This window comes from Staurois parvus, unplaced genomic scaffold (genome assembly GCF_062004578.1).
Source record: "Staurois parvus isolate SC_StPar_1 unplaced genomic scaffold, SC_StPar_1.0 ptg000401l, whole genome shotgun sequence".
NCBI classification, from domain to species: domain Eukaryota; kingdom Metazoa; phylum Chordata; class Amphibia; order Anura; family Ranidae; genus Staurois; species Staurois parvus.
In genome coordinates this window covers 3,302,501-3,322,346 of record NW_028318197.1, presented here as the reverse complement: position 1 = coordinate 3,322,346, position 19,846 = coordinate 3,302,501, and the positions used below count along the sequence as shown (strand labels likewise).

General features: G+C 40.7%; 1 protein-coding gene across 1 annotated transcript in view; it reads right to left on the bottom strand.

The window, feature by feature from the left end:
* The window catches only part of SNX5 (sorting nexin 5), a 66,599-nt gene that overhangs the window by 21,097 nt on the left and 25,656 nt on the right, over nt 1-19,846 (bottom strand). The window contains exons 2-8 of the mRNA XM_089686517.1: nt 15,947-16,051; nt 14,629-14,739; nt 13,280-13,401; nt 9,429-9,552; nt 2,385-2,480; nt 2,054-2,159; nt 289-364 (exon numbers count right to left, since the gene is read on the bottom strand). Coding sequence (XP_089542643.1) covers nt 289-364; nt 2,054-2,159; nt 2,385-2,480; nt 9,429-9,552; nt 13,280-13,401; nt 14,629-14,739; nt 15,947-16,051 — 740 coding nt within the window. The remainder of the gene's footprint in view (nt 1-288; nt 365-2,053; nt 2,160-2,384; nt 2,481-9,428; nt 9,553-13,279; nt 13,402-14,628; nt 14,740-15,946; nt 16,052-19,846) is intronic.

Sequence of the window (19,846 nt, the reverse complement as noted above, 5' to 3'; positions counted from 1 at the left end):
AACTGGACAGATTGTTCACATTACAGCACAACATTCGCAGGGCAAGGATAGGCCACGTTTAAAAAGCTAAACCAAAAAAAAACAACACTGCCTCCCTGTGGTGCATTCTAGATGACAGACATTCCTTTGCTCACTAGAGAGCTTTGAACACTGTGTGCGCTAGATGAGACCATTGTGAGAGTTATGGGCCTCTGCTGAATGGAATGTGTTTATTCAACAAAGGGGAAGTCATTAAAAGGACTTCCTACTCCACATTCTTTTCCACCCACAGCTGACAGTTACACTTACTTTCTAAGTGGTGTGCTCTCCGATTCAGCCACACAGACCAGGGCAGACGAAATATGGATGTGATCATCAGCAACATCTGCAAAGAAAGCAGGAAGCAATAATAGAAAGGCATAGAGGGTCATAACACCACTGGTAGACAATAACGGCAAGGAACTAGCAACTCCCAGTACAGCAATAAAGCAATCTCAATTTTGTATTCTTTCTTAGCAAAACTAGGAAAACTGAAAGTTGTTATAATGGAAAAAAAAAAAAAACAAACGAAAAAAAAAAAACCCCTCACATTAGTAGGTATTTTGTCAACATCTTGAACTATGAAACGTACCCACTGTCAAAACTGCAGTGCATGGCTGCACCACGAGAAGGGACATCTCCATGCATCTCACATTTTTTTCTACATCATGACATGTAGTAAGAAGGATTGTTTATTCTACTTAGCAGAGAGTCATCACTGCAGGCAGTAAGCTACTGCGTTGATCTGTATTCGGATAACGGGGGGGGGGGCGTGGAGTCTCTCCATCAGAATATAATAGCACAGCAGGGAGGGTTCATCCATCCAGCTCAATTGTGTGGATGGGGGAATCTGTTCCTCGTGCAGGATGGGGAAGAGGGGAGGGAAAAAAAAAGGGGGCCCATTTAACCACTTGCTGTCCAGGGCAGTTCGGAACTTTTTCACATACATGTTAAAATCAGCATTTTTTAGCTACAATATTACTTAGAACCCCTAAGCGTTAAATATTTTTTGAAAGCAAAGGCCCTAGAGAATAAAATGGTGGCTGTTGCGATTTATGTGAAATATTTGGGCAGCTGTTTATCAAACTAAATTTTTCAGGGAAAAATATACTTAAATGAACTTTACTGCACGCAAACACAATACAATACATTATTACAGTTACTTTAACGGACAATTGCGCGGTGATTGATAGTCACAAACAGCAAAGCAGGTAGGGCGCGCTTGCCCCCTACCTGGAAATGCAAAATCATGTATATACACACGATTTTGCGCACCCATGCCACGCTCTAGCAGTATGTCCACTATAGGGCGGACGGGATGCGGTTAATAAAAAGGTGATAAGTAATATACTCAGACAAATACCTCAAAAGGCACATCATAAAAAGAACAGCACTGTCCAGTCCAAATTACATGACTGTCCACAATAGAAACCCTGGACCTCCAACAGGCTAACTCGTTTCGAAGACTTGCCTCTTCCTCAGAGCCAGCTGTTTGTACCGCCCCTTTCCCTCCCAGCTCTACTGTACAGGAACTGCGAGAGACTGATACCAAGTAAAATACAGGTACTTACATTGATCAAAACATTTATATTATGTATTTAAATGATTAAAGAGCTGCATTTATAGGTGACTTTTATATCAATCTAAAGTTCAGCTTTAGTTCTGACAGGTGCTGCCCTGTCACAACTTTACAAAGAAAAAGGTATTAGGTATGTTCCCTAAATATCCACTGGATCACTTCAGCAGCCCTATTAAAGAACTGGCTGTGTAGACCACAAGGTGTGCAATTAATGTATGACCCTTTCTGACCTCACAGTCACTTTAGGTGACCTCTGACCCTCAAGCTCAGGCAAACCAAGTAATGCAATAACATTTTGGTTTAGGAAATGTCTGCACAGCATTGCCCCCATTCACACAGATTCCTTGTAAGACAAACACCTCATTCTTGTCCGTTAGAATTTGCTAGGAGGACAACTTACAAATCCATACAAGGAATGAGAAAGGAAAATAAATCCATTCTGTAAAGAATACAAACTTTTATGGGATCTTGTCATTTTGTCAGCCTTAGAACAGGAGTCCTTGATCCGATTGTAGTAATTCACCAGAAATATTTTTTCTTGCTCAAAGAATTCATCAACTTCCTGTGAAGAGGAAAAAGTGATGAGAGGTGACTTTATGATGTGGCAAAGTATTACACCATACCATAGAAGGGTCATGGTTTAAAGACCAATGCAATCAACAGATAAAAGGAAAAAAAAAAAAAAAAAAAAAAAAAAGAAAGATTTTGAAATATATAAAATTTTACACACATACATATATATTTAGTTGTTTGATAGAAAAAGATATAAAGCCTCTAGGGACCCCACCTTCACTCCAGATAGAAGAACTTCATCAGCACTCTTCACCACACTCTTGAAGAATCCACCAAACATCTCTTTAGTGTTTTTCCGCCTTACACTTAACTAAAATCATAAAGAGTGTAATTAGCTACCAGATCCTCAAAAATAACCAATATAGATCTCAATATGCTCCTTGTATAAAAATGTCCAAACCAGCTTCGCTTTATCCATCGCAACCAAGTAAAGCCCACCTTAACTGCGTAGAAAAATGAATGGCCAACTGGTTAAAACCGTGAAAATTTGTATTATGGTCTGTGCTGTTTAGAATATATTAATATACAGTATCTCACAGAAGTGAGTACACCCCTCACATTTTTGTAAATATTTTATCTCTTTTCATGTAACACTGAAGAAATGACACTTTGGTACAATGTGACGTAGTGAGTGTACAGCTTGTATAACAGTGTAAATTTTCTGTCCCCTCAAAACAACACACAGCCATTAAGGTCTAAACCGCTGGCAACAAAAGTGAGTACACCCCTAAGTGAAAATGTCCAAATTGGGCCCATTTAGCCATTTTCCCTCCCCACTGTCATGTGACTCGTTCGTGTTACAAGGTCTCAGGTGTGACCGGGGAGCAGGTGTGTTAAATTTGGCGTTATCGCTCACTCTCTCATACTGGTCACTGGAAGTTCAACATGGCACCTCATGGCAAAGAACTCAGAGGATCTGAAAAAAAATTGTTGTTCAACATAAAGATGGCCTAGGCTATAAGAAGATTGCCAAGACCCGGTATAATAGGACAGGTTCCACTCAGAACAGGCCTCGCCATGGTCGACCAAAGACATCGAGTGCACATGCTCAGTCATATCCAGAGGTTGTCTTTGGGAAATAGACATATGAGTGCTGCCAGCATTGCTGCAGAGGTTGAAGGGGTGGGGGGTCAGCCTGTCAGTGCTCAGACCATACGTCACACACTGCATCAAATTGGTCTCCATGGCTGTCATCCCAGAAGGAATCCTCTTCTAAAGATGATGCACAAGAAAGCCCGCAAACAGTTTGCTGAAGACAAGCAGACTAAGGACATGGATTACTGGAACCATGTCATGTGGTCTGATGAGACCAAGATAAACTTATTTGGTTCAGATGGAGTCAAGCATGTGTGGTGGCAACCAGGTGAGGAGTACAAAGACAAGTGTGTCTTGCCTACAGTCAAGCATGGTGGTGGGAGTGTCATGGTCTGGGGCTGCATGAGTGCTGCTGGCACTGGGGAGCTACAGTTCATTGAGGGAACCATGAATGCCAACATGTACTGTGACATACTGAACCAGAGCATAATCCCCTCTGCTTCGGAGGCTGGGCCGCAGGGCAGTATTCCAACAAAATGACCCCAAACACACCTCCAAGATGAACACTGCCTTGCTAAAGAAGCTGAGGGGGTAAAGGTGATGGACTGGCCAAGCATGTCGCCAGACCTAAACCCTATTGAGCATCTGTGGGACATCCTCAAATGGAAGGTGGAGGAGCGCAAGGTCTCTAACATCCACCAGCTCCGTGATGTCGGGCATGGAGTCCACCAGAGCTTCACAGGTTGCCACTGAAGTCCTCTTCTACTCCTCCATGACAAGAGGGTTAAGGCAGTGCTGGAAAATAATGGTGGCCACACAAAATATTGACACTTGACATTTTCACCTAGACATTAAATGGCAGTGCGTGGAGTTATTTTACTTATTATATACTTTCATGGATATGATGGAGTCTTCATTTATTTATAAATAGTTTGTTTTTGGAACTGTCGTGGATAGTTTAGATTTATTGATGACGTGTTTGCTGTATTGTTTGGCAACATTGGAACCCTATTATTGCGCGAGTATCTAAATTATTTGGTACCTGGACTCAAATTTAACACCACTAAAAACATTTTTGGATGCTCTAATAATTCATGAGGGCAACATAGTTTGCGATCTATTTGTAAAACCTACAGATCGCAACCAGCTGTTGCACTTAGTTTTCATCCACCTGGAGTGTTTAAAATCCTAAAAGTCTATTATCTTGTGTAGCCAGGATAGTCATTAACCCTTTGATATGAGAGAACCGTTGGACAAGATGAAGGAAAGACTTCCACAGAGAGGTTATCCCACTGAATTGGTATGTAGAGAATGGAAGAATCTCTACAGTGTAAATAGAAAAGTTACTAGAGACAGGAGAATTCCCTTTGTGTCTCAATTCCATCCCTTCTCGTGTCCTATACATATTAACATACATTGGTCGATACTTAAAGCACAGTTACCCCAATATTTCTGAATTTCATTCCCCTCCTTTTCCTTCCTATAGATGGGAACGAACACTTCGAGATCGATTGGTACAAACGGACCAATAAGTACAACCTGGTCCTGTTGTAGCTTTTCTTGGTCCTCGCACTACTGGATCATATCAGTGCCTTAGCTGCATACAATGCAATTCTATAATGAAGGATAAATATGTATGTCACCCCCATAGAGGACATAGGATTACTATTAAGGGTTATTATATCTATCAATCTTCATATGTTCTATATGTAATCAAATGTCCATGTGGGTACCTCTATGGGACACAGTTACCACTGTCTAGACATTTTATTGAGAAGAAACATACGATTTCACAATTGAAATTTATGGTCATTGATGGGATAAATAGAAATAGGAGGAGGAAATCATGAGTTATTATCAAGATAACGGAGGTACAATGGATATACCACTTGGATACTTTAAATCCAAATCAGAATTTAATCCCCTCGGATACATACTTATTGGTGCGAGCCGCTTTTCTCTGGTTTAAGCTGAGGATATAGTGAGGGATGTTTTCTTTGTTATTTGTTTGATTCACTTATGATTATTCTTAGGTTAATGTTGGTATAACTTTTTTTTTTTTTTTTTCTATAACAAGTATATGCGGGGATGGATTTGAATCGATGCCAAGGAATATACCCTCGGCATAAATTCAAATCCATCCCTGCATATACTTGTTATAGAAAAAAAAAAAAAAAAAAGTTATACCAGCATTAACCTAAGAATAATCACTTTTAGGCGCACTCTGAAAACCTCTCTTTAGGGAAGCCTACCCCGCCCTCAGCCAATATTGAAATCCTCTACTCTTCCAACCACTCCATCCCCCACAGTTGGCTCTTGTATCACTGTCCCCTCCCCCCTAGATTGTAAGCTCCAAGGAGCAGGGCCCTCGAACCCTTGTATTGAATTGCATTGTTACTGTACTGTCTCGTATACTGTCTCCTACCATAAATGTAAAGCGCTGAGCAAACGGTCGGTGCTATATAAAACCTGTATAATAATAAAAAGCCATGGAGATAGCGGTTACTTAATGAATGTGTAAATTGGCTGATTGGTTCCAAATGTCATGAAGTGGATTTAATAATCTTGATGTAATTCACTATTTGGTTGTATTATGATCTGAGCACGGGCGTGAGCATACTAGCCCAAAGCGGTTATGGAATACTTCTGACACACATACTAATGCAACACTCCTCTGGAGTAAATAAAATCCACATTAGCAGCAATACACATGACAATTTGTTTGTTTTCACACTTGCCATTAAAACATTCCTTTAATGAATTGTAAACACTCAATAAAAAACAGGTACAAAAAAGGACATCTTTGTGCAAAGAACAATTTTATTTTGTCAACGTACTATTAAAGCTTTGAGAAAGTGTGATGACTGCACGCCATGGTCTTTTGTACCTGTCTTGATGAAGTGTTTATAATTTAATCAAGAATTTTTTTTATCAAACAAGTTCCTTTTGAATGCTACAATCTTTTCAGGAGGTTTAACATGAAGGGAAGTGCCAGGGAAATTCAGATTAGCTTCAGTGTCCATGTTTTGATTGTGGGTGTCTTTTTGCAACATTTCAAAGAGGATCTTCACCCTAGAAAGGAAACCTTAAAGTCAGCAGCTAAGGTATTTGTAGCTACTGACTTTTAATAAAATGGACACTAACCTGTCCAAGGATCCCTGTCAGGCTTATTCTTCACCGGTTTTCAGGTCTCCGGTGCCAGCATGTTTACTGTAGGACACTGGCTGTGACACCTTGTGGCATCTGAGTGGAAATCTATAAAAACGAAGTACCCACTGCTCCCAAAAAATTAGTGTGTGTGTTTATATAACAAGAGTATGGAAGAAGAGATGATCTAGGATTGTCAAGGAAGGTTTTTCAATCAACATGGTCAAATTGTGGGAAAGCCTTTCAACTATGCCCTCTACAGTCTCTTGCATGTCTGGGGCCAATTTAAATCTCCCTTTGATTTGGCATTACAAATACAAAAGGTTACACAGACTTGGAGCTTGGAGATATATTTTGAATGCAATGATTGCACTATACTCAGCACAGGGGTTTAAGCTGCCATACACATAGATTATCAGTTTATTTGCCTATTCTAGATTTGCTTTAGGTTTAAACTACATGCTTTGCAGTTTGAAGCGTGATCCCTGTTCAAATCACTCCAACAGCAAAATAGGCGGTGAGGAGGTGTTGCATCACTTCCTCATTTTTTTTGTGAAGTGGTTGCACTAAAATGGGTCACACTCAGCGAACTGTGCTGTTCACTAGACGCAACAAGGGGTATGATTTCTGCAGTGGAGCAAACCATCACAGCTGCAGCATGTGTAAAGCCTCAGCAGCAAAAGGGGGAACGGTTCAGGCACTGTAAAGACAATGCTCAACCGCAAGCTTTTACCAACCCTCATCCACAAGTGTAAACAAGCCCTAACTTGCATAGATCAGTAATTGCCATTTACAAAAGGATATTTAAGAAATTGATAAAAAGCACTAGAACGGAGGTTTCTTCTATATATTTACTTAATATTGTAGCCATCCAAAAATACGTTGTTACTGAAAATATGGAGAATGTGAATATTGGGCTGGCAAAATTAACATACCATAGGGCTTCCATGATCACCCTAGGTTGTTGTAGTAATGAGTAGTTCAGAACTGGATTGCCACACTAATAAATTGATAAAAGTTACTTTTCTGTTAAATATTTCACAAAGCTATTGCATTTTAGGGTTGTACCTCTGCTACCTTCATTAGGACTTGAAAGAATAAAATTTATTGTATGGAGAGGAGTTTGCACAGCAAAGTATCAGAAGCTGTTTAAAATGGCCAGATGCTCAAGGAAAAGCTGCACAACTCATCTCAATAACATCCAACTATAGACTGTTTCATTGTTATACGGTTATACGGTTATACCTCCCCCCCCCCCCAAGACTTAATGTTCCTGGAAGCCTAAAAGCTGAATATCTGCAGTGTGAGTTGGTCTAAAGCATACCTTACCTACTTCTGCCTCGGATGATGGCTATTCTTTGGGATTTCTTTCTGAGCACTGTAGGCAGGGTTAATAATCTGAGACATGCTGCCTACTGAAGCCTTTGATGACTAATGCTGGCCAGTTAGAATTTTACAATAATGCCATCATTGTATCAAAACCTTTTCCCAACTGTTGACATATCAATCGTTCACATAAATGGTGTATTTCGTCGATCAGTGGAAATGACACAAAGATTTTTTTTTACCTTTGTGAACCCTCCCACTTGTCAACTGTATTTAAAAAAGATCTCTTTTCATTGCTTGTAACTTGTGGGGTTACAATCTCTAACAAGCACGAGCGCTGTAAATTTTTCAGACAGTTTTTGATAGATTCCACTGCTAAAATGTTTAGAAAAGAGATTTTGGCTCAAAAAACAGTTTTTTGCCATAAAACTGCATTTCACTAATCGAAAATTATCTCCACTAACGTTTCAAAATTCGAACAAGCGTATCAAAGGCTTTTTCAAACAACTTTCTAACCGTTTATAGCCAGCTTAAGATGTTGCAAAGTCACAACTGAGCTGCTCTTAAAGGATTTGCTGGAGATTATGTTGCAAGAAGCATTTCTTTGCTTTGGATTTATTCAGTCTGTAAATCTACTTTTCCCTTAATTATCCCATCAGTCATCCAGTGTTGGGATTGACATCATGAAGCAAAGCCCTGATTCTCTACCAATATGACAAACTCCACACAGTGTGGAACAAGACATGGTAAATTATTACTGGGGAAAAGATTAGTCCCAATATTGCCTGTAGGTTCCCTGAGCTAGACTTCTGCTCCCAATTTGACTTTTTTGGGCATGGCTTCTATATTATAGGTCCAGTTTAGTACAAAATATATTTAATAAACTAAGAAATGTATTTTTAAATGATGCTAATATTATCAGCCTCTTGTAATCCTGTGCAGGACCTAGATTTTGACAGGAGGGCCAGCACTCCGAGTCAGTCAGGCAAATTTACTGAGAGGGAACAGCAGAGCATGCTAAAAATGCTTTCAATGACCATTCTAGAGATGTGGTCTTGAGTATATTGCACTGCTGCTGCAGTGGTGGTTGAGGGCTTGGTTGTGTCTAGCATTACAGGATTAGCAGAACTACAAATCCTTAAGCCTCATTCACACGGGTGTGTCTGAACGTACATCTACACAAAAAGGGCCATGTTTGCCCGCTAGGGGTTCACAGGTGTTCAATACACCCAAGCACATGCAGACCCATTCATGTATAGGGGAATTCAGCAGCTACATGGACACAGCCGATGGTCCCAAGTTGACAGAGTTGCAGGTGCATGTCCCCAAATGCATACAGCATGCTTTCAGGGACCTGCACCTACACAGCTCACAAACTGGGACCAGTGGCCAAGTGTGCAGCTGCGGCTTCCCAATATACATGAATTGGATGATCTGCACACAGATGCACGAACAGCTGTGCATCCTGTATGGGCAAACCTGGCCCTTTGCAAGGGCGTATGCTTAGATATACCTGTGTGAACAAGGCCTTTGGCATTTAAAAACAGTTATCATATATGCATTTTGAATGTGTAATTAGCGGACTTACTTTTTTTTTTTTTCTTTAAAGAAATAAAACACCTATATGGGTTTGTGACATTACATGAATGTGATTCGAGAAAACTGCAACTGAATGGAAAAAACATCAGCAAAGAAAAAGCTGTGTCAGCATCCAGGCCCTGGCCTCTACACAGGAAGGAAGGGTGCTTACATCTTGGTCGTATTCCAGGAATATATGGAAGTTTCGGTCTTTGCTCAAGATGGGATGAGAGGCGATTCTCTGCAGGAATACTTCATGTACAGACACAGTTTTCTTAAAAACTGCCAGATATTCCCTGCAAGCACAAAGGGAAGAAAGTTACAGAATGCAAGGTGGCATGGACAAGTGTATAGTTCACTGCTGCAGCCAAAATGAGAACACTTTTCACCCCTATACTACAGATTTGGTATATAAGCAATTCGTTTTCCAAACAGAAAAATTTAAAATTACACAGCATAAAATGCTGGCAGTTATGTTGTCCTCCTGCACACATCTGGCACACCAGTCTGTGTTTCACTCTGCGAGCCCAGGACACTTTAATCCCCGGAGATTATCTGTACGCAATATAAACCCTGGACACAGCTCCACACACACAGCGTTATGATGGAGGAGCATCGTCTGCCAAACTGCTAAAAACACATTACTATTCCCTGCCAATAACCACAGCTGCTCGCCAACAATCAGTTAAAAAGGAAAGAAAAAAAAAACCAAAAAACTTAAAATACACTTTTTAAAAATTTGCTGAATTGATGTGTAGTTGTTATTGCAGTTTAGAACATCTTGGGTTTTAGATTTACAAATTAAAAAATGTAAGTGCATCTTGATGGGAAGAAACAGCAGTTTAGAAAACTCTGACCCCTCAGGAGGGCTTTGACTTTCCCAGGTTTGGATACACACTTTGCAGTTACAATTCTCCTATCCTATACAGCAGCCGAAGCCGCCATCTTAGCCTCTGTTTGATCTGCAGTTGGTGCTGAACATGTGACCAGTTTATTACACTAGCCAATTGAGGGCTTGACGCTTCATTTGAAATCCAAATTCAGCACACTAGTAACTGTAACCGCTATAATCCAAGGCATGCCTTGAATGTAACAGTTTTAGGAAACTGTTACATCGGTGGGTTTAGTTCCACCTTGAAAAAGCAGGTGAAGGGACAGAAATTCCATCATACTTTTGCCATAGTCATAAGTAGTCAACAAAAAGATAATGTACAATGACTGGGGGAGTCTATATGGGTGGTGTATTACAGCAATTAATGCCAGGTTGGACCCCCTGACAAAAGGAGGGAAGAATCCAAAATTTTAGAGTTGTCGCCAAATAGGTGAGGGTATATCAACTACGGTGTCAACTGTCTAAGAGCATTTGCCCTCATTGTAGGAGTCTTCCTCTAAATGCTCTCCATGACAAAAAGTGAAGGCAAATCTCAACAGTACACAACATGTAAAAGGATACAATTAAGTGGGTTTTAACCCTTCCCTGATCTATCCCAAATTTTTTCTTTACAATTCTGTGAATTGGGAGGAGAGGAAGTCTCCACCAACACCACCATCTTGAGGCAGGACAGCATATGTCCTGGACCCTTCTATCCTTTAGTCCCAAACTGAAGTAGCCCACATCGTGCTCTTTAGGAAGAGTGTGGTTGCAGATTTCTGTAACCACTATACTCAGATCCTGAAGTCTTGTAACCCTTTCACTGTCAGCCCTGAGGAAGGAGGAGCTATCTACGAAACGTGCTGACCACAATAGCGTTACCTGTAAAATGGGACATTCAATATAATGCAAATATATAAGTGGTCTTTGTAGTTTGTCAGATAAGAATACTGAACTGTACATGTGAGATTTTAAAATTTTTGAGAAGATTAGTAAACCTGGATTCCTTTTTTTAATTGGTCTATATGTTGAATTTATATCATTTATGTGCTATCCTACAAAGTCCCTAGTTTTTTTTTTTTTTTAACTAAAAAATAAGGAAGGAGAAGGTGGTTTGGTCTACACATACACTTTATGTACTGAAATATCCATCACATACATGCCACAAGATAATAAAAAGGTAAATAAATAGACCAGTGAAATGAACCTAAAGGCATAACAAAGCCAAAAAGGAACACCGAGCACAAAGCTACAAAGTTTATAGGTAGGGGTTGAGCTTGGCCAATTATGTACAAAGGGAGTTTTACTCTTTGGCATTTCAGGTCATATAACCCTAGTTTTATGCACACATGCACAATACTGGATCTAAATAACACAGCAGTGAATAAGAAAGTGAATATGAATTCAAACAGCGGAATTCTGCAGATAGCTTGAAAAAAAAGTTTTTGCTTTACACATCTCGAAGTGCACCTGCAGTACACAAGAACTCAGATTTCTATGTGTTTCTAAGAGTGTCAGTTCACAGCACATTTGCTTTGGGTGTGTCACAAGAACAGGAAGAATCATGTAAATGACTAATACTAATCAAAGTGCTAAATGAAAGAAGAAGGTCACTTGTCCTCACTGACCCAAGTGGCAACCCGTGACTGTAATAGAGAATGCATTGTATACTGGGACCACGGTGACTCAGCCTCTTTATAAACACGGCCATTGGTTCCTGACAGTTTATTTTGGACAGGATTCCATAAATCATGTTGGTGTAAGGGAACAATTTCTTAATCCTGGTTTGGAATGCTTCAAAAAGTTTTGAGTTTAGACAGCCAAGTAAATACGGATGGCAATAAATCAGAAACTGAACATTTTAACAATATGTGAATCACATTTAGATGTATACTTTAGTAGTAGAATCTCTGTCTCTACCACTCCCGTTAGGCCATAACAAATGGTACTACACGGATGCAGCTGGATCCCCAGTTAAGCTAGAGATACACTTTAAGATCTAATTGTATAAACTTTCTTTAGATCTACCAACAATGTAGTACAAGAGTCTTGTAGTCTAATATAAAGTGGATTGTTTAGGTGGCATTCTAGGCCAGAAAGCTATGACTTCTAAAGGCTAGCCAACCAGATACTGGCATGTTGTGCATAAAACACGTGAGTTTTGATAGGTACCTGCCGCCACTTCCACTTGGACCGCCTAGGTCAGTGGTCGGCAAGCCGCGGCTCGCAAGCCACATGCGGCTCTTTACAAACTTAAATGCGGCTCTTCTGTGTGCCGGGCGCCCGCTCCCCTCCCTCCTCTCGGGCGGCCGCCCCCCTCCCTCCTCTCAGGCGGCCGCCCCAAAAGTCAGGACTCTGCAGCTGTCAGGATGTAGGCAGGGCAGCCAGGATGTAGGCGGGGCAGCGTGACGAACTCCTCTCCTCTCACAGTCCGCCCTGAAGACCAGAACGGCGCGGGAACACGGCGAGAGGAACGCGCGGAGCAAAGGTAAGTGAATTGACACAATATGGGGAATGAATTACTATAGGGGGCATGAATTACTATAGGGGGGATGAATTACTATAGGGGGGATGAATTACTATAGGGGGGATGAATTACTATAGGGGGGATGAATTACTATAGGGGGGATGTATTTTCAGTTTTAAAAATGTGGCTCTCAAAATAAATTTCAATCGTGGTTTTGGCGAGATTTGGCTCAGTTGAAAAAAAAAGGTTGCCCACCACTGGCCTAGGTAATCTGAGCAGAAGTTGGCCTCCCTTCACCACAGCCTTCAAAGACATTTAACAGGTCTCCGGAAGCAGGTCCATTCATAATGCGCAACACAACTTGCGCATGCATAGTGAGAAGGTGCAGCTGGCTTCCCACACAAGACATGGCAGAGTCGGGGACAAGACCAGCAAAGAAACAACCCAGGTAAGGACAGCCCCAGATCCCTGGACAGGTAATAGTCCTTTTTTTAAAACCGTATTTGTAGCTGCTGACCTTTTTTTGAGAGAGGACTGAAGATCCTGTTTAAATTTGAAATATAAATTGTACTTTTTAGGGTAAATATAGCACTCAACAATCTTTCAAAGGTTTCCTCAACTGCTTCCACTATAATGAACATGTGTGACAGACTGTGTATATATGATTTTGATAGACAGTACATACGCCTCTAGTTCCTGTTTCATTTTGGCAAATTCATCCTTTGTCATAGAGCCTTCTCCTTCACCCAACTTCTGCATTTTGTCCCTAGGCCCATCAAAGTCAGGTTTTGCAGGTGCTGGTGGAATCTAGATAGGAAGAAAATTTTCAGGTGGAGGAATGAGATATTACTGTAAGCTTTATAAAATATATAACATTTATTTGGCATATTCTGTCAAAAGAAAGCCAGCAGGGTGGTTTATCTGTACATAGAGTCACTGCATTTTATAATTTTTTTTTTTTTTTTTAAATTCCACTACACTGACCACTAAAAACAAGTAGCTAGCAAATGTTGATGCAATTATATTTCATTGTTCTTCCCATACACCCCTTTTCCCGATATAAGGTATATTTTGCATCTTTCTTTGCACTACCTGATTCTATTAAACCCAACAAAAAGGCTTAGGGTGCATTCATATCTGTGAATACTTATGCACTAAAACTAAATGTAAGAACCCCAGCGAGGGTTCCTGGAATTACCTGCGGGAGGTAGCCCAATTGAAAGGAATGGGAGGCTGCCGACTCCCGCAGCTATATCACGGTTACTTACATGTAATCTATCAAGCAGCAATCACATGCGAGTGTTTGACCCTGGAAACAAGGCAATGTCAAAGGTCAATCACTCGCATGTAATCACTGCCTGCGCGATTACATGCGAGTGGCCATGATTAGCTTCAGGAGCTGACAGATTCCCATTGCTTTTTTCTGGGAGTCTCTGTGCTAGACCAGCTCCTCTGTCCTTTAGCTCATCTCCATACATAACATTTTTTGGAGCTGCTGGGGGAGGAGTGAAGGGGAATACTATAAAAATGTCACTTAAATGACAGTTCTGACTCTGCTGAGGCAGTTGACATCACATCCAAGATGACAGAGCCCAACAGCTGTAGACCTCCACTTATTAGACCTTTTGGACATCACACCCCCCCCCCCCCCCCCCAAAAAAAAAAAAAAAAAAAAAAAAAAAAGGGAGGGGGATTTTACATGTAAAAATAAGCATGAAAGGGTAAATGTATATATATTAATAGGAAGACCACTGTTGAGATTAATGGTCTGGCAAAAGGGTCACTTTAAAATAGAGAGAGGTGATACGAGGGAGGCTTATGGCCAAGAAGCAGCAGCAGAAAGGGAACCAACTGCAATCCCTGTAGTCCAAAAAGGTAATCGTAATTTACATTTCTACCTTCTGCGCCTACATCCTGCCACAATAGACTACATTATATTATTGTATTGCCATTTTTTTTTATTAAGATTGAAAGAGGTCATTTGCAAGCACAATTTGTTAGGGAGATTGCATGCAGCCAATGTAAAATACCCACAATAATGCCAGCATAGTCCTCATTCTCTGTAAGAGAATCATGTAACCAGTGGAAGTCATCATGCTGACGGGTCACAGAGAACTCTGGGTTCTGGAAAACGTTCAGGGTAGTCTGCAAAATAAAATTTGAACAGTATTGTGATAGTGCCAACAATGGAGACTTGGGTAAAACCTATATGCAATGATATTCATCAATATTCATATTTACACTTGTAGTTATGTCCAGATGTAATAATCCATGATAAATGGTAAACCAAAAAAAAAAGTTACCATCTGACAGTTGGTGCTGCTAGATAAACCACCAAGGAGTCCTGGAGTAAAGTAGACAGCATACAAATAGTCCAGCACACACGCAATTCAGTAGGGAACACTGGTTTACAGGGAATGGTACATGCACTGCAGGAAAGCCACAGATACTATGGTTGTGATAAATGTCACAAACAACCATAAAAGTACCAACATGCGTACAATATGGTAGCAATATAAATTGATTCTTCGGATCAATTCCCCAAAATTGACTTCTTTACAGCATTGGTTCCCATAAGGGCATATTCCAAGCAGCCAGTGCAGCCCCAAATTTGGGGTGCTTATCAAAGGAACAATATCAATTTATATTGCACACGTTGGTGAACTTTATGGTGGTTTAGGCAACATGCATCACCGCTGTAGTATCTCCCACTGTTTTCAGCGGTGCCCCCTAACTAATTTGTGCACACTGGACTATTTGTACTTTGCTAAATAAAGAATACATTTGTATTAGAATATATCCACACACAGCTTTCCTACTGCACTTCCCATATTGTGCCATTATAAAGTAGAATGTCTCATACCTTAAATTGTAAGCTCTAAGGAGCAGGGCCCTCCTAACCCTCTTGTATTGAACTGTATTGTCTCCTGTTATATTGTAAAGCGCTGAGCAAAAGTGAAGGAGCCAGGTCAGGCTATTACCATGTGTGGTATATTTAGCAGGCCTTACTCAATACAAACTGTTAGGCACAATCCCTGTACAATCTCCATCAGGCTTAACAAAACTATTTCATGAGAAAATTGTTAGAGCTTAATGAAAGCCAGAGAATTAACATTTTCAGAAGACCAATAACAAACTCCCGATTTCCCTTCATCCCGAATTTTCTGTCAGTTGACTCTGCCCAGTTGCATAAGGACCAGGTGAATGCCATCACCCTAGGGCAGTCACAAAATGGGAGACACCTTTACAAGTTCATCACACACACACACACACAGTAAAATTAAAAAGCCAACCCCCACAACATGTGTGTGCACACGCTTTTTTTTTTTTCTAATGGTCACTTTAATCTCACCTTTGTGTGGACAGTAAATTTCACTTTTTCTCGCTCACTGATTGCATCTGGAATGTCAATCTGTAGTGATGCGTCTGTGTTCAGATCCACAGATACAGACCTAACCTAAACGGTAGAACAGTCAATAGATCAAATGTTTATAATAAAAAGACAAATAAAAAAACAAAAAAAAAAACAAAAACAAACTTTTACATTTAAGTTTCTTTTTCAAAGCTTATGTAAGAACACATTACTAACATTAGAAAGCAATATATATTTTTTTTAAATCAGTCTTGTCATATACACACACACACACACACGTTCTTGGGTCCTACATTCATGCAAAATGGGGAGTTTCACTAAAACTGATGCACTGTGATAATTTCCGACTGTCCCCAATAGTTACCTAGCAATACAAAAATTGTATTTTTAGTGTGTTGCTGTACCTTTAAAGCTAGGTTCACACTATGTGGGGTGGTTGTAGATGCAGGAATTGCAGCTGTTCCCGCACCTACAGCTACCAGCAGCCAAAACGCGCTGATCTGTAGAGACAAGAAGAGCTGGCATTCATTCTTAACGGCACCCCCATGCATCTAATCCCACAGTGCATTTGCAGGTGAAGGAACTGCAAGAAATTACATGGTGCAAAAGCATCATGCCATTTCCCAACCACTGCCTTTCCAAAATGGTGCATGAACCTTTTTTCTGCGGGAAACGCAGGTATGGCAGCCCATTCAAATATTGGGCTGCAATGTCTGCACAAACGTGGTCTGCAAACCCAGGGTAAGGGCTTGTTCACAAGTGTTTCAATGAATAAATGCTCATAAGCACATTTACACAATTTATGATGCATCTGTGACTTTTATTTTAAAGAACTGAAAACTATCAAGAAAGCTTGTCAAACGCCCATGAAAATGTTTTTCTAGTGGGAAATGCTTAGCAGGGAAGCAATGTATTAGAATTTATCAGAGATGGGTTCATATACTGTACTTTGATCACTGACACTTGGTTTGGTCCATCTCGAGATGATCTTGGAAAGATTGTCAAGGTCACTTGCTAGCACCAACTTATTACCAAAACACAAAAAGCTTTGCCACTGGCAAGAATATTAAAATGCTGGAGCTGCCCTGTCCCATTTCTCTATTTCCCAGTGAATTCTGGCATTGTGGAACCTCCATTGCCTCTTCCCAGCACCCAGCTAACACGTTATAAAATTCATCGTAAAGGCTAGAGGCACAGTAATGATGCAGTTACAGTGCACTACCATTAAAATGAATGGAGACAGTAGATAAGCGGTGATGCCGCCTAAAAGTGACTACTACTTACTTTTTAACACAATACAAAGCTACTGCACCTTTGTGTACTGCATTTTGTGGTGCCCATTGTAATACTCATGGCAGATATTGAAGAAAAGTGGTAAAGATGCGTCTTAAATGCCACAAACACAGGGTATTGACGCACCTGTGAATGAGCCCCAATGGAGCTGCACAGCATACAACACCTGTGTAAAATCATCACTGGCAGACATACAGGCTGCGTACAGCCGCCCACAGAATGCAGAAATTACAAGACAGGGCTGTTACTGGGTATATGCCGGGGAAAAAAAAAAAAAAAAAACCCCAACGTACGCGCAAGCATTCTAATTTAGGTCACTAGAACCTTTCAGTCTTAAAAAACGGGTTTCAGAACACAAACAGATTTCAAATATATTCTCCAATTGCCACTAAACGGTATAAATCCACTGTGAGCACCAGATGCCTTCGTATCCTCCGATTACCATATAAAAGTGGATGTGACATTATTGCTGTAAGGCACACAACCTGTTACGAGGTCCTAACAGGATTCCCTGCAGATCACTACAGAAGGGGGCGTATACAAGACCAGTCACCCTGCACGAGCAGAGAGCAGCACGGACTGGTCTTTATTACAGGAAACTCTTGCACAAAGTTTTAGGATGGATTACAGCACCATTATATAAGAAATGCACAAAGGACATCAATCAAGTAAGAATACACATACCCATATTTAACATTTAAAGTGGTTGTAAAGGCTCAAGGTTTTTTACCTTCATGCATGAAGGTAAAAAACCTTTATGCAGCTCCCCCCCCCCCCCCCCCCCCAATACTCACCTAAGCCACCTCTCCATCCAGCGATATACAGCCAAGCCTCAGCTATCCGGGGACTCCCTCTTTTCATTGCCTGAGACTGAAAGCAGGAGCCATTGGCTGCCACTGCTGTCAATCACAGTCAGTGAGGCAATGAAAAGAGACAGAGGGAAGGGGGTGAGCCATGGCTACTTGTGTGAATGGACACAGCAGTGGGTGCCCCCATAGCAAGCTGCTTGCTGTGGGGGCACCCGACAAGAGGGAGGGGCCAGGAGAGCCTGCGGAGGACCCGATAAAGAGGAGGATCCAGGCGGCTCTGTGCAACGCTATTGCACACAATAGGTAAGTGTAGACATGTTTGTTATACTTTAGTGCTAATCAGAAAATATTCCAAACCTTGTACTCTGGAATAATTAAAGGGATTCTATATAGGGTCCATTTAACAATGTTTTCATCCAACTTTCAAAGATTCACTCATTTTTCAAAATCAATACAATTAGAAAATGCATGAAATTTGGGTGAAAGTAAAACAAGTCCCTATGAATCCAAATTCATTTGATGCAAGTATATATTTACAACTGTTTCGTAAAGATCCGCAGGGAACAAACGGAAAGAGGAAATAAAAAGCCATACTTCATGTCAAAACTCAAACACCAGACTAGTAGAGGCTGCAGAACTGTCATTCTGGGTTCAATGAAAGTCATCTTCCTCTTTTAACAAAGTCTAGAACCATAAACAAGAAACTGCTGAATCTGGGAGAAAAATAGATAAGCTGAAATGTATCAACATCCTGAGATAATGCCAGGAAACAGCCAAAAGGAGGAATAACAGATTCCCATAGATGAAGCCTACAATGTCTAGTAGAAACGCACTGAGATTCCACCTTACTCTTTAGCCGGTCGTTGCAAGGCCTATGGCGTATGTAATAGCAGTATATAGTCAATGACTATTCCATACTTTGATTCAAGGGGACTACTGGGCTGCACCAAGAATGAGGACTGCCATTGCTGAAAAACTTCTGAGACTGCTGTTGCCTGGCTGTTTAATTTTGTTACACTGACTTGTCACCAAGAAAACCAAGGATTTTTTTTTTTTAACCACTTGCTGTCCATTCACCGTTTATAAAAATGGCAGGATGGTGGCACTCCAGGGGTGGGTTGCTGTTCATAAACACCACCCGCCATTATGGAATGTGCGTGCTCCCTGGGAGCGTGCAGCACCACTATCCGGTGCCCGCTGTGTCCTCCAGACACAGTGGAACACCGATCGTCGGACGAGACCTCTGTGCGAGGTCCCGATCACTGATTGGCCAATCAGTGATCACATGCAGAGTAGTAAGCAAGAGGTCACCTCTGACATCATCGCTTACTACGTGTGAAATCTGTGAATGATCACAGAGGTCACATGGTACAAGGCTATTCACAACAGCCTTGTACCATGTGACAAGCTGTGACCAATCACAGCCCACACAGTAGTTCTCAATGGCTGTAAGAATGCAGCCAGAGAGAAGGAGAAATGATTGCTTTTACAGCCTTCATCAACCCCCACAAGTAGTACAGTGTCACCATGGTGACACTGTACTGCTAGAGTGACAGTATGTAGAAAACAAAATATACATTTTTAAACTTTTTTTTTTTTTACCTTTTTTTATATAAGTTTTGGTTTTAAACTAATTTGGGTTATTTGTTTTGTAAATTTTGGCCAAGATCTATGAAATATTTGCAAAATGTTAGAAGAAAAAAAACTTCAAAATTTTTGGACTTTCATTTATATAGCAAAAAAAAAATAAAAATCCCAGTGGTGAATAAATACCACC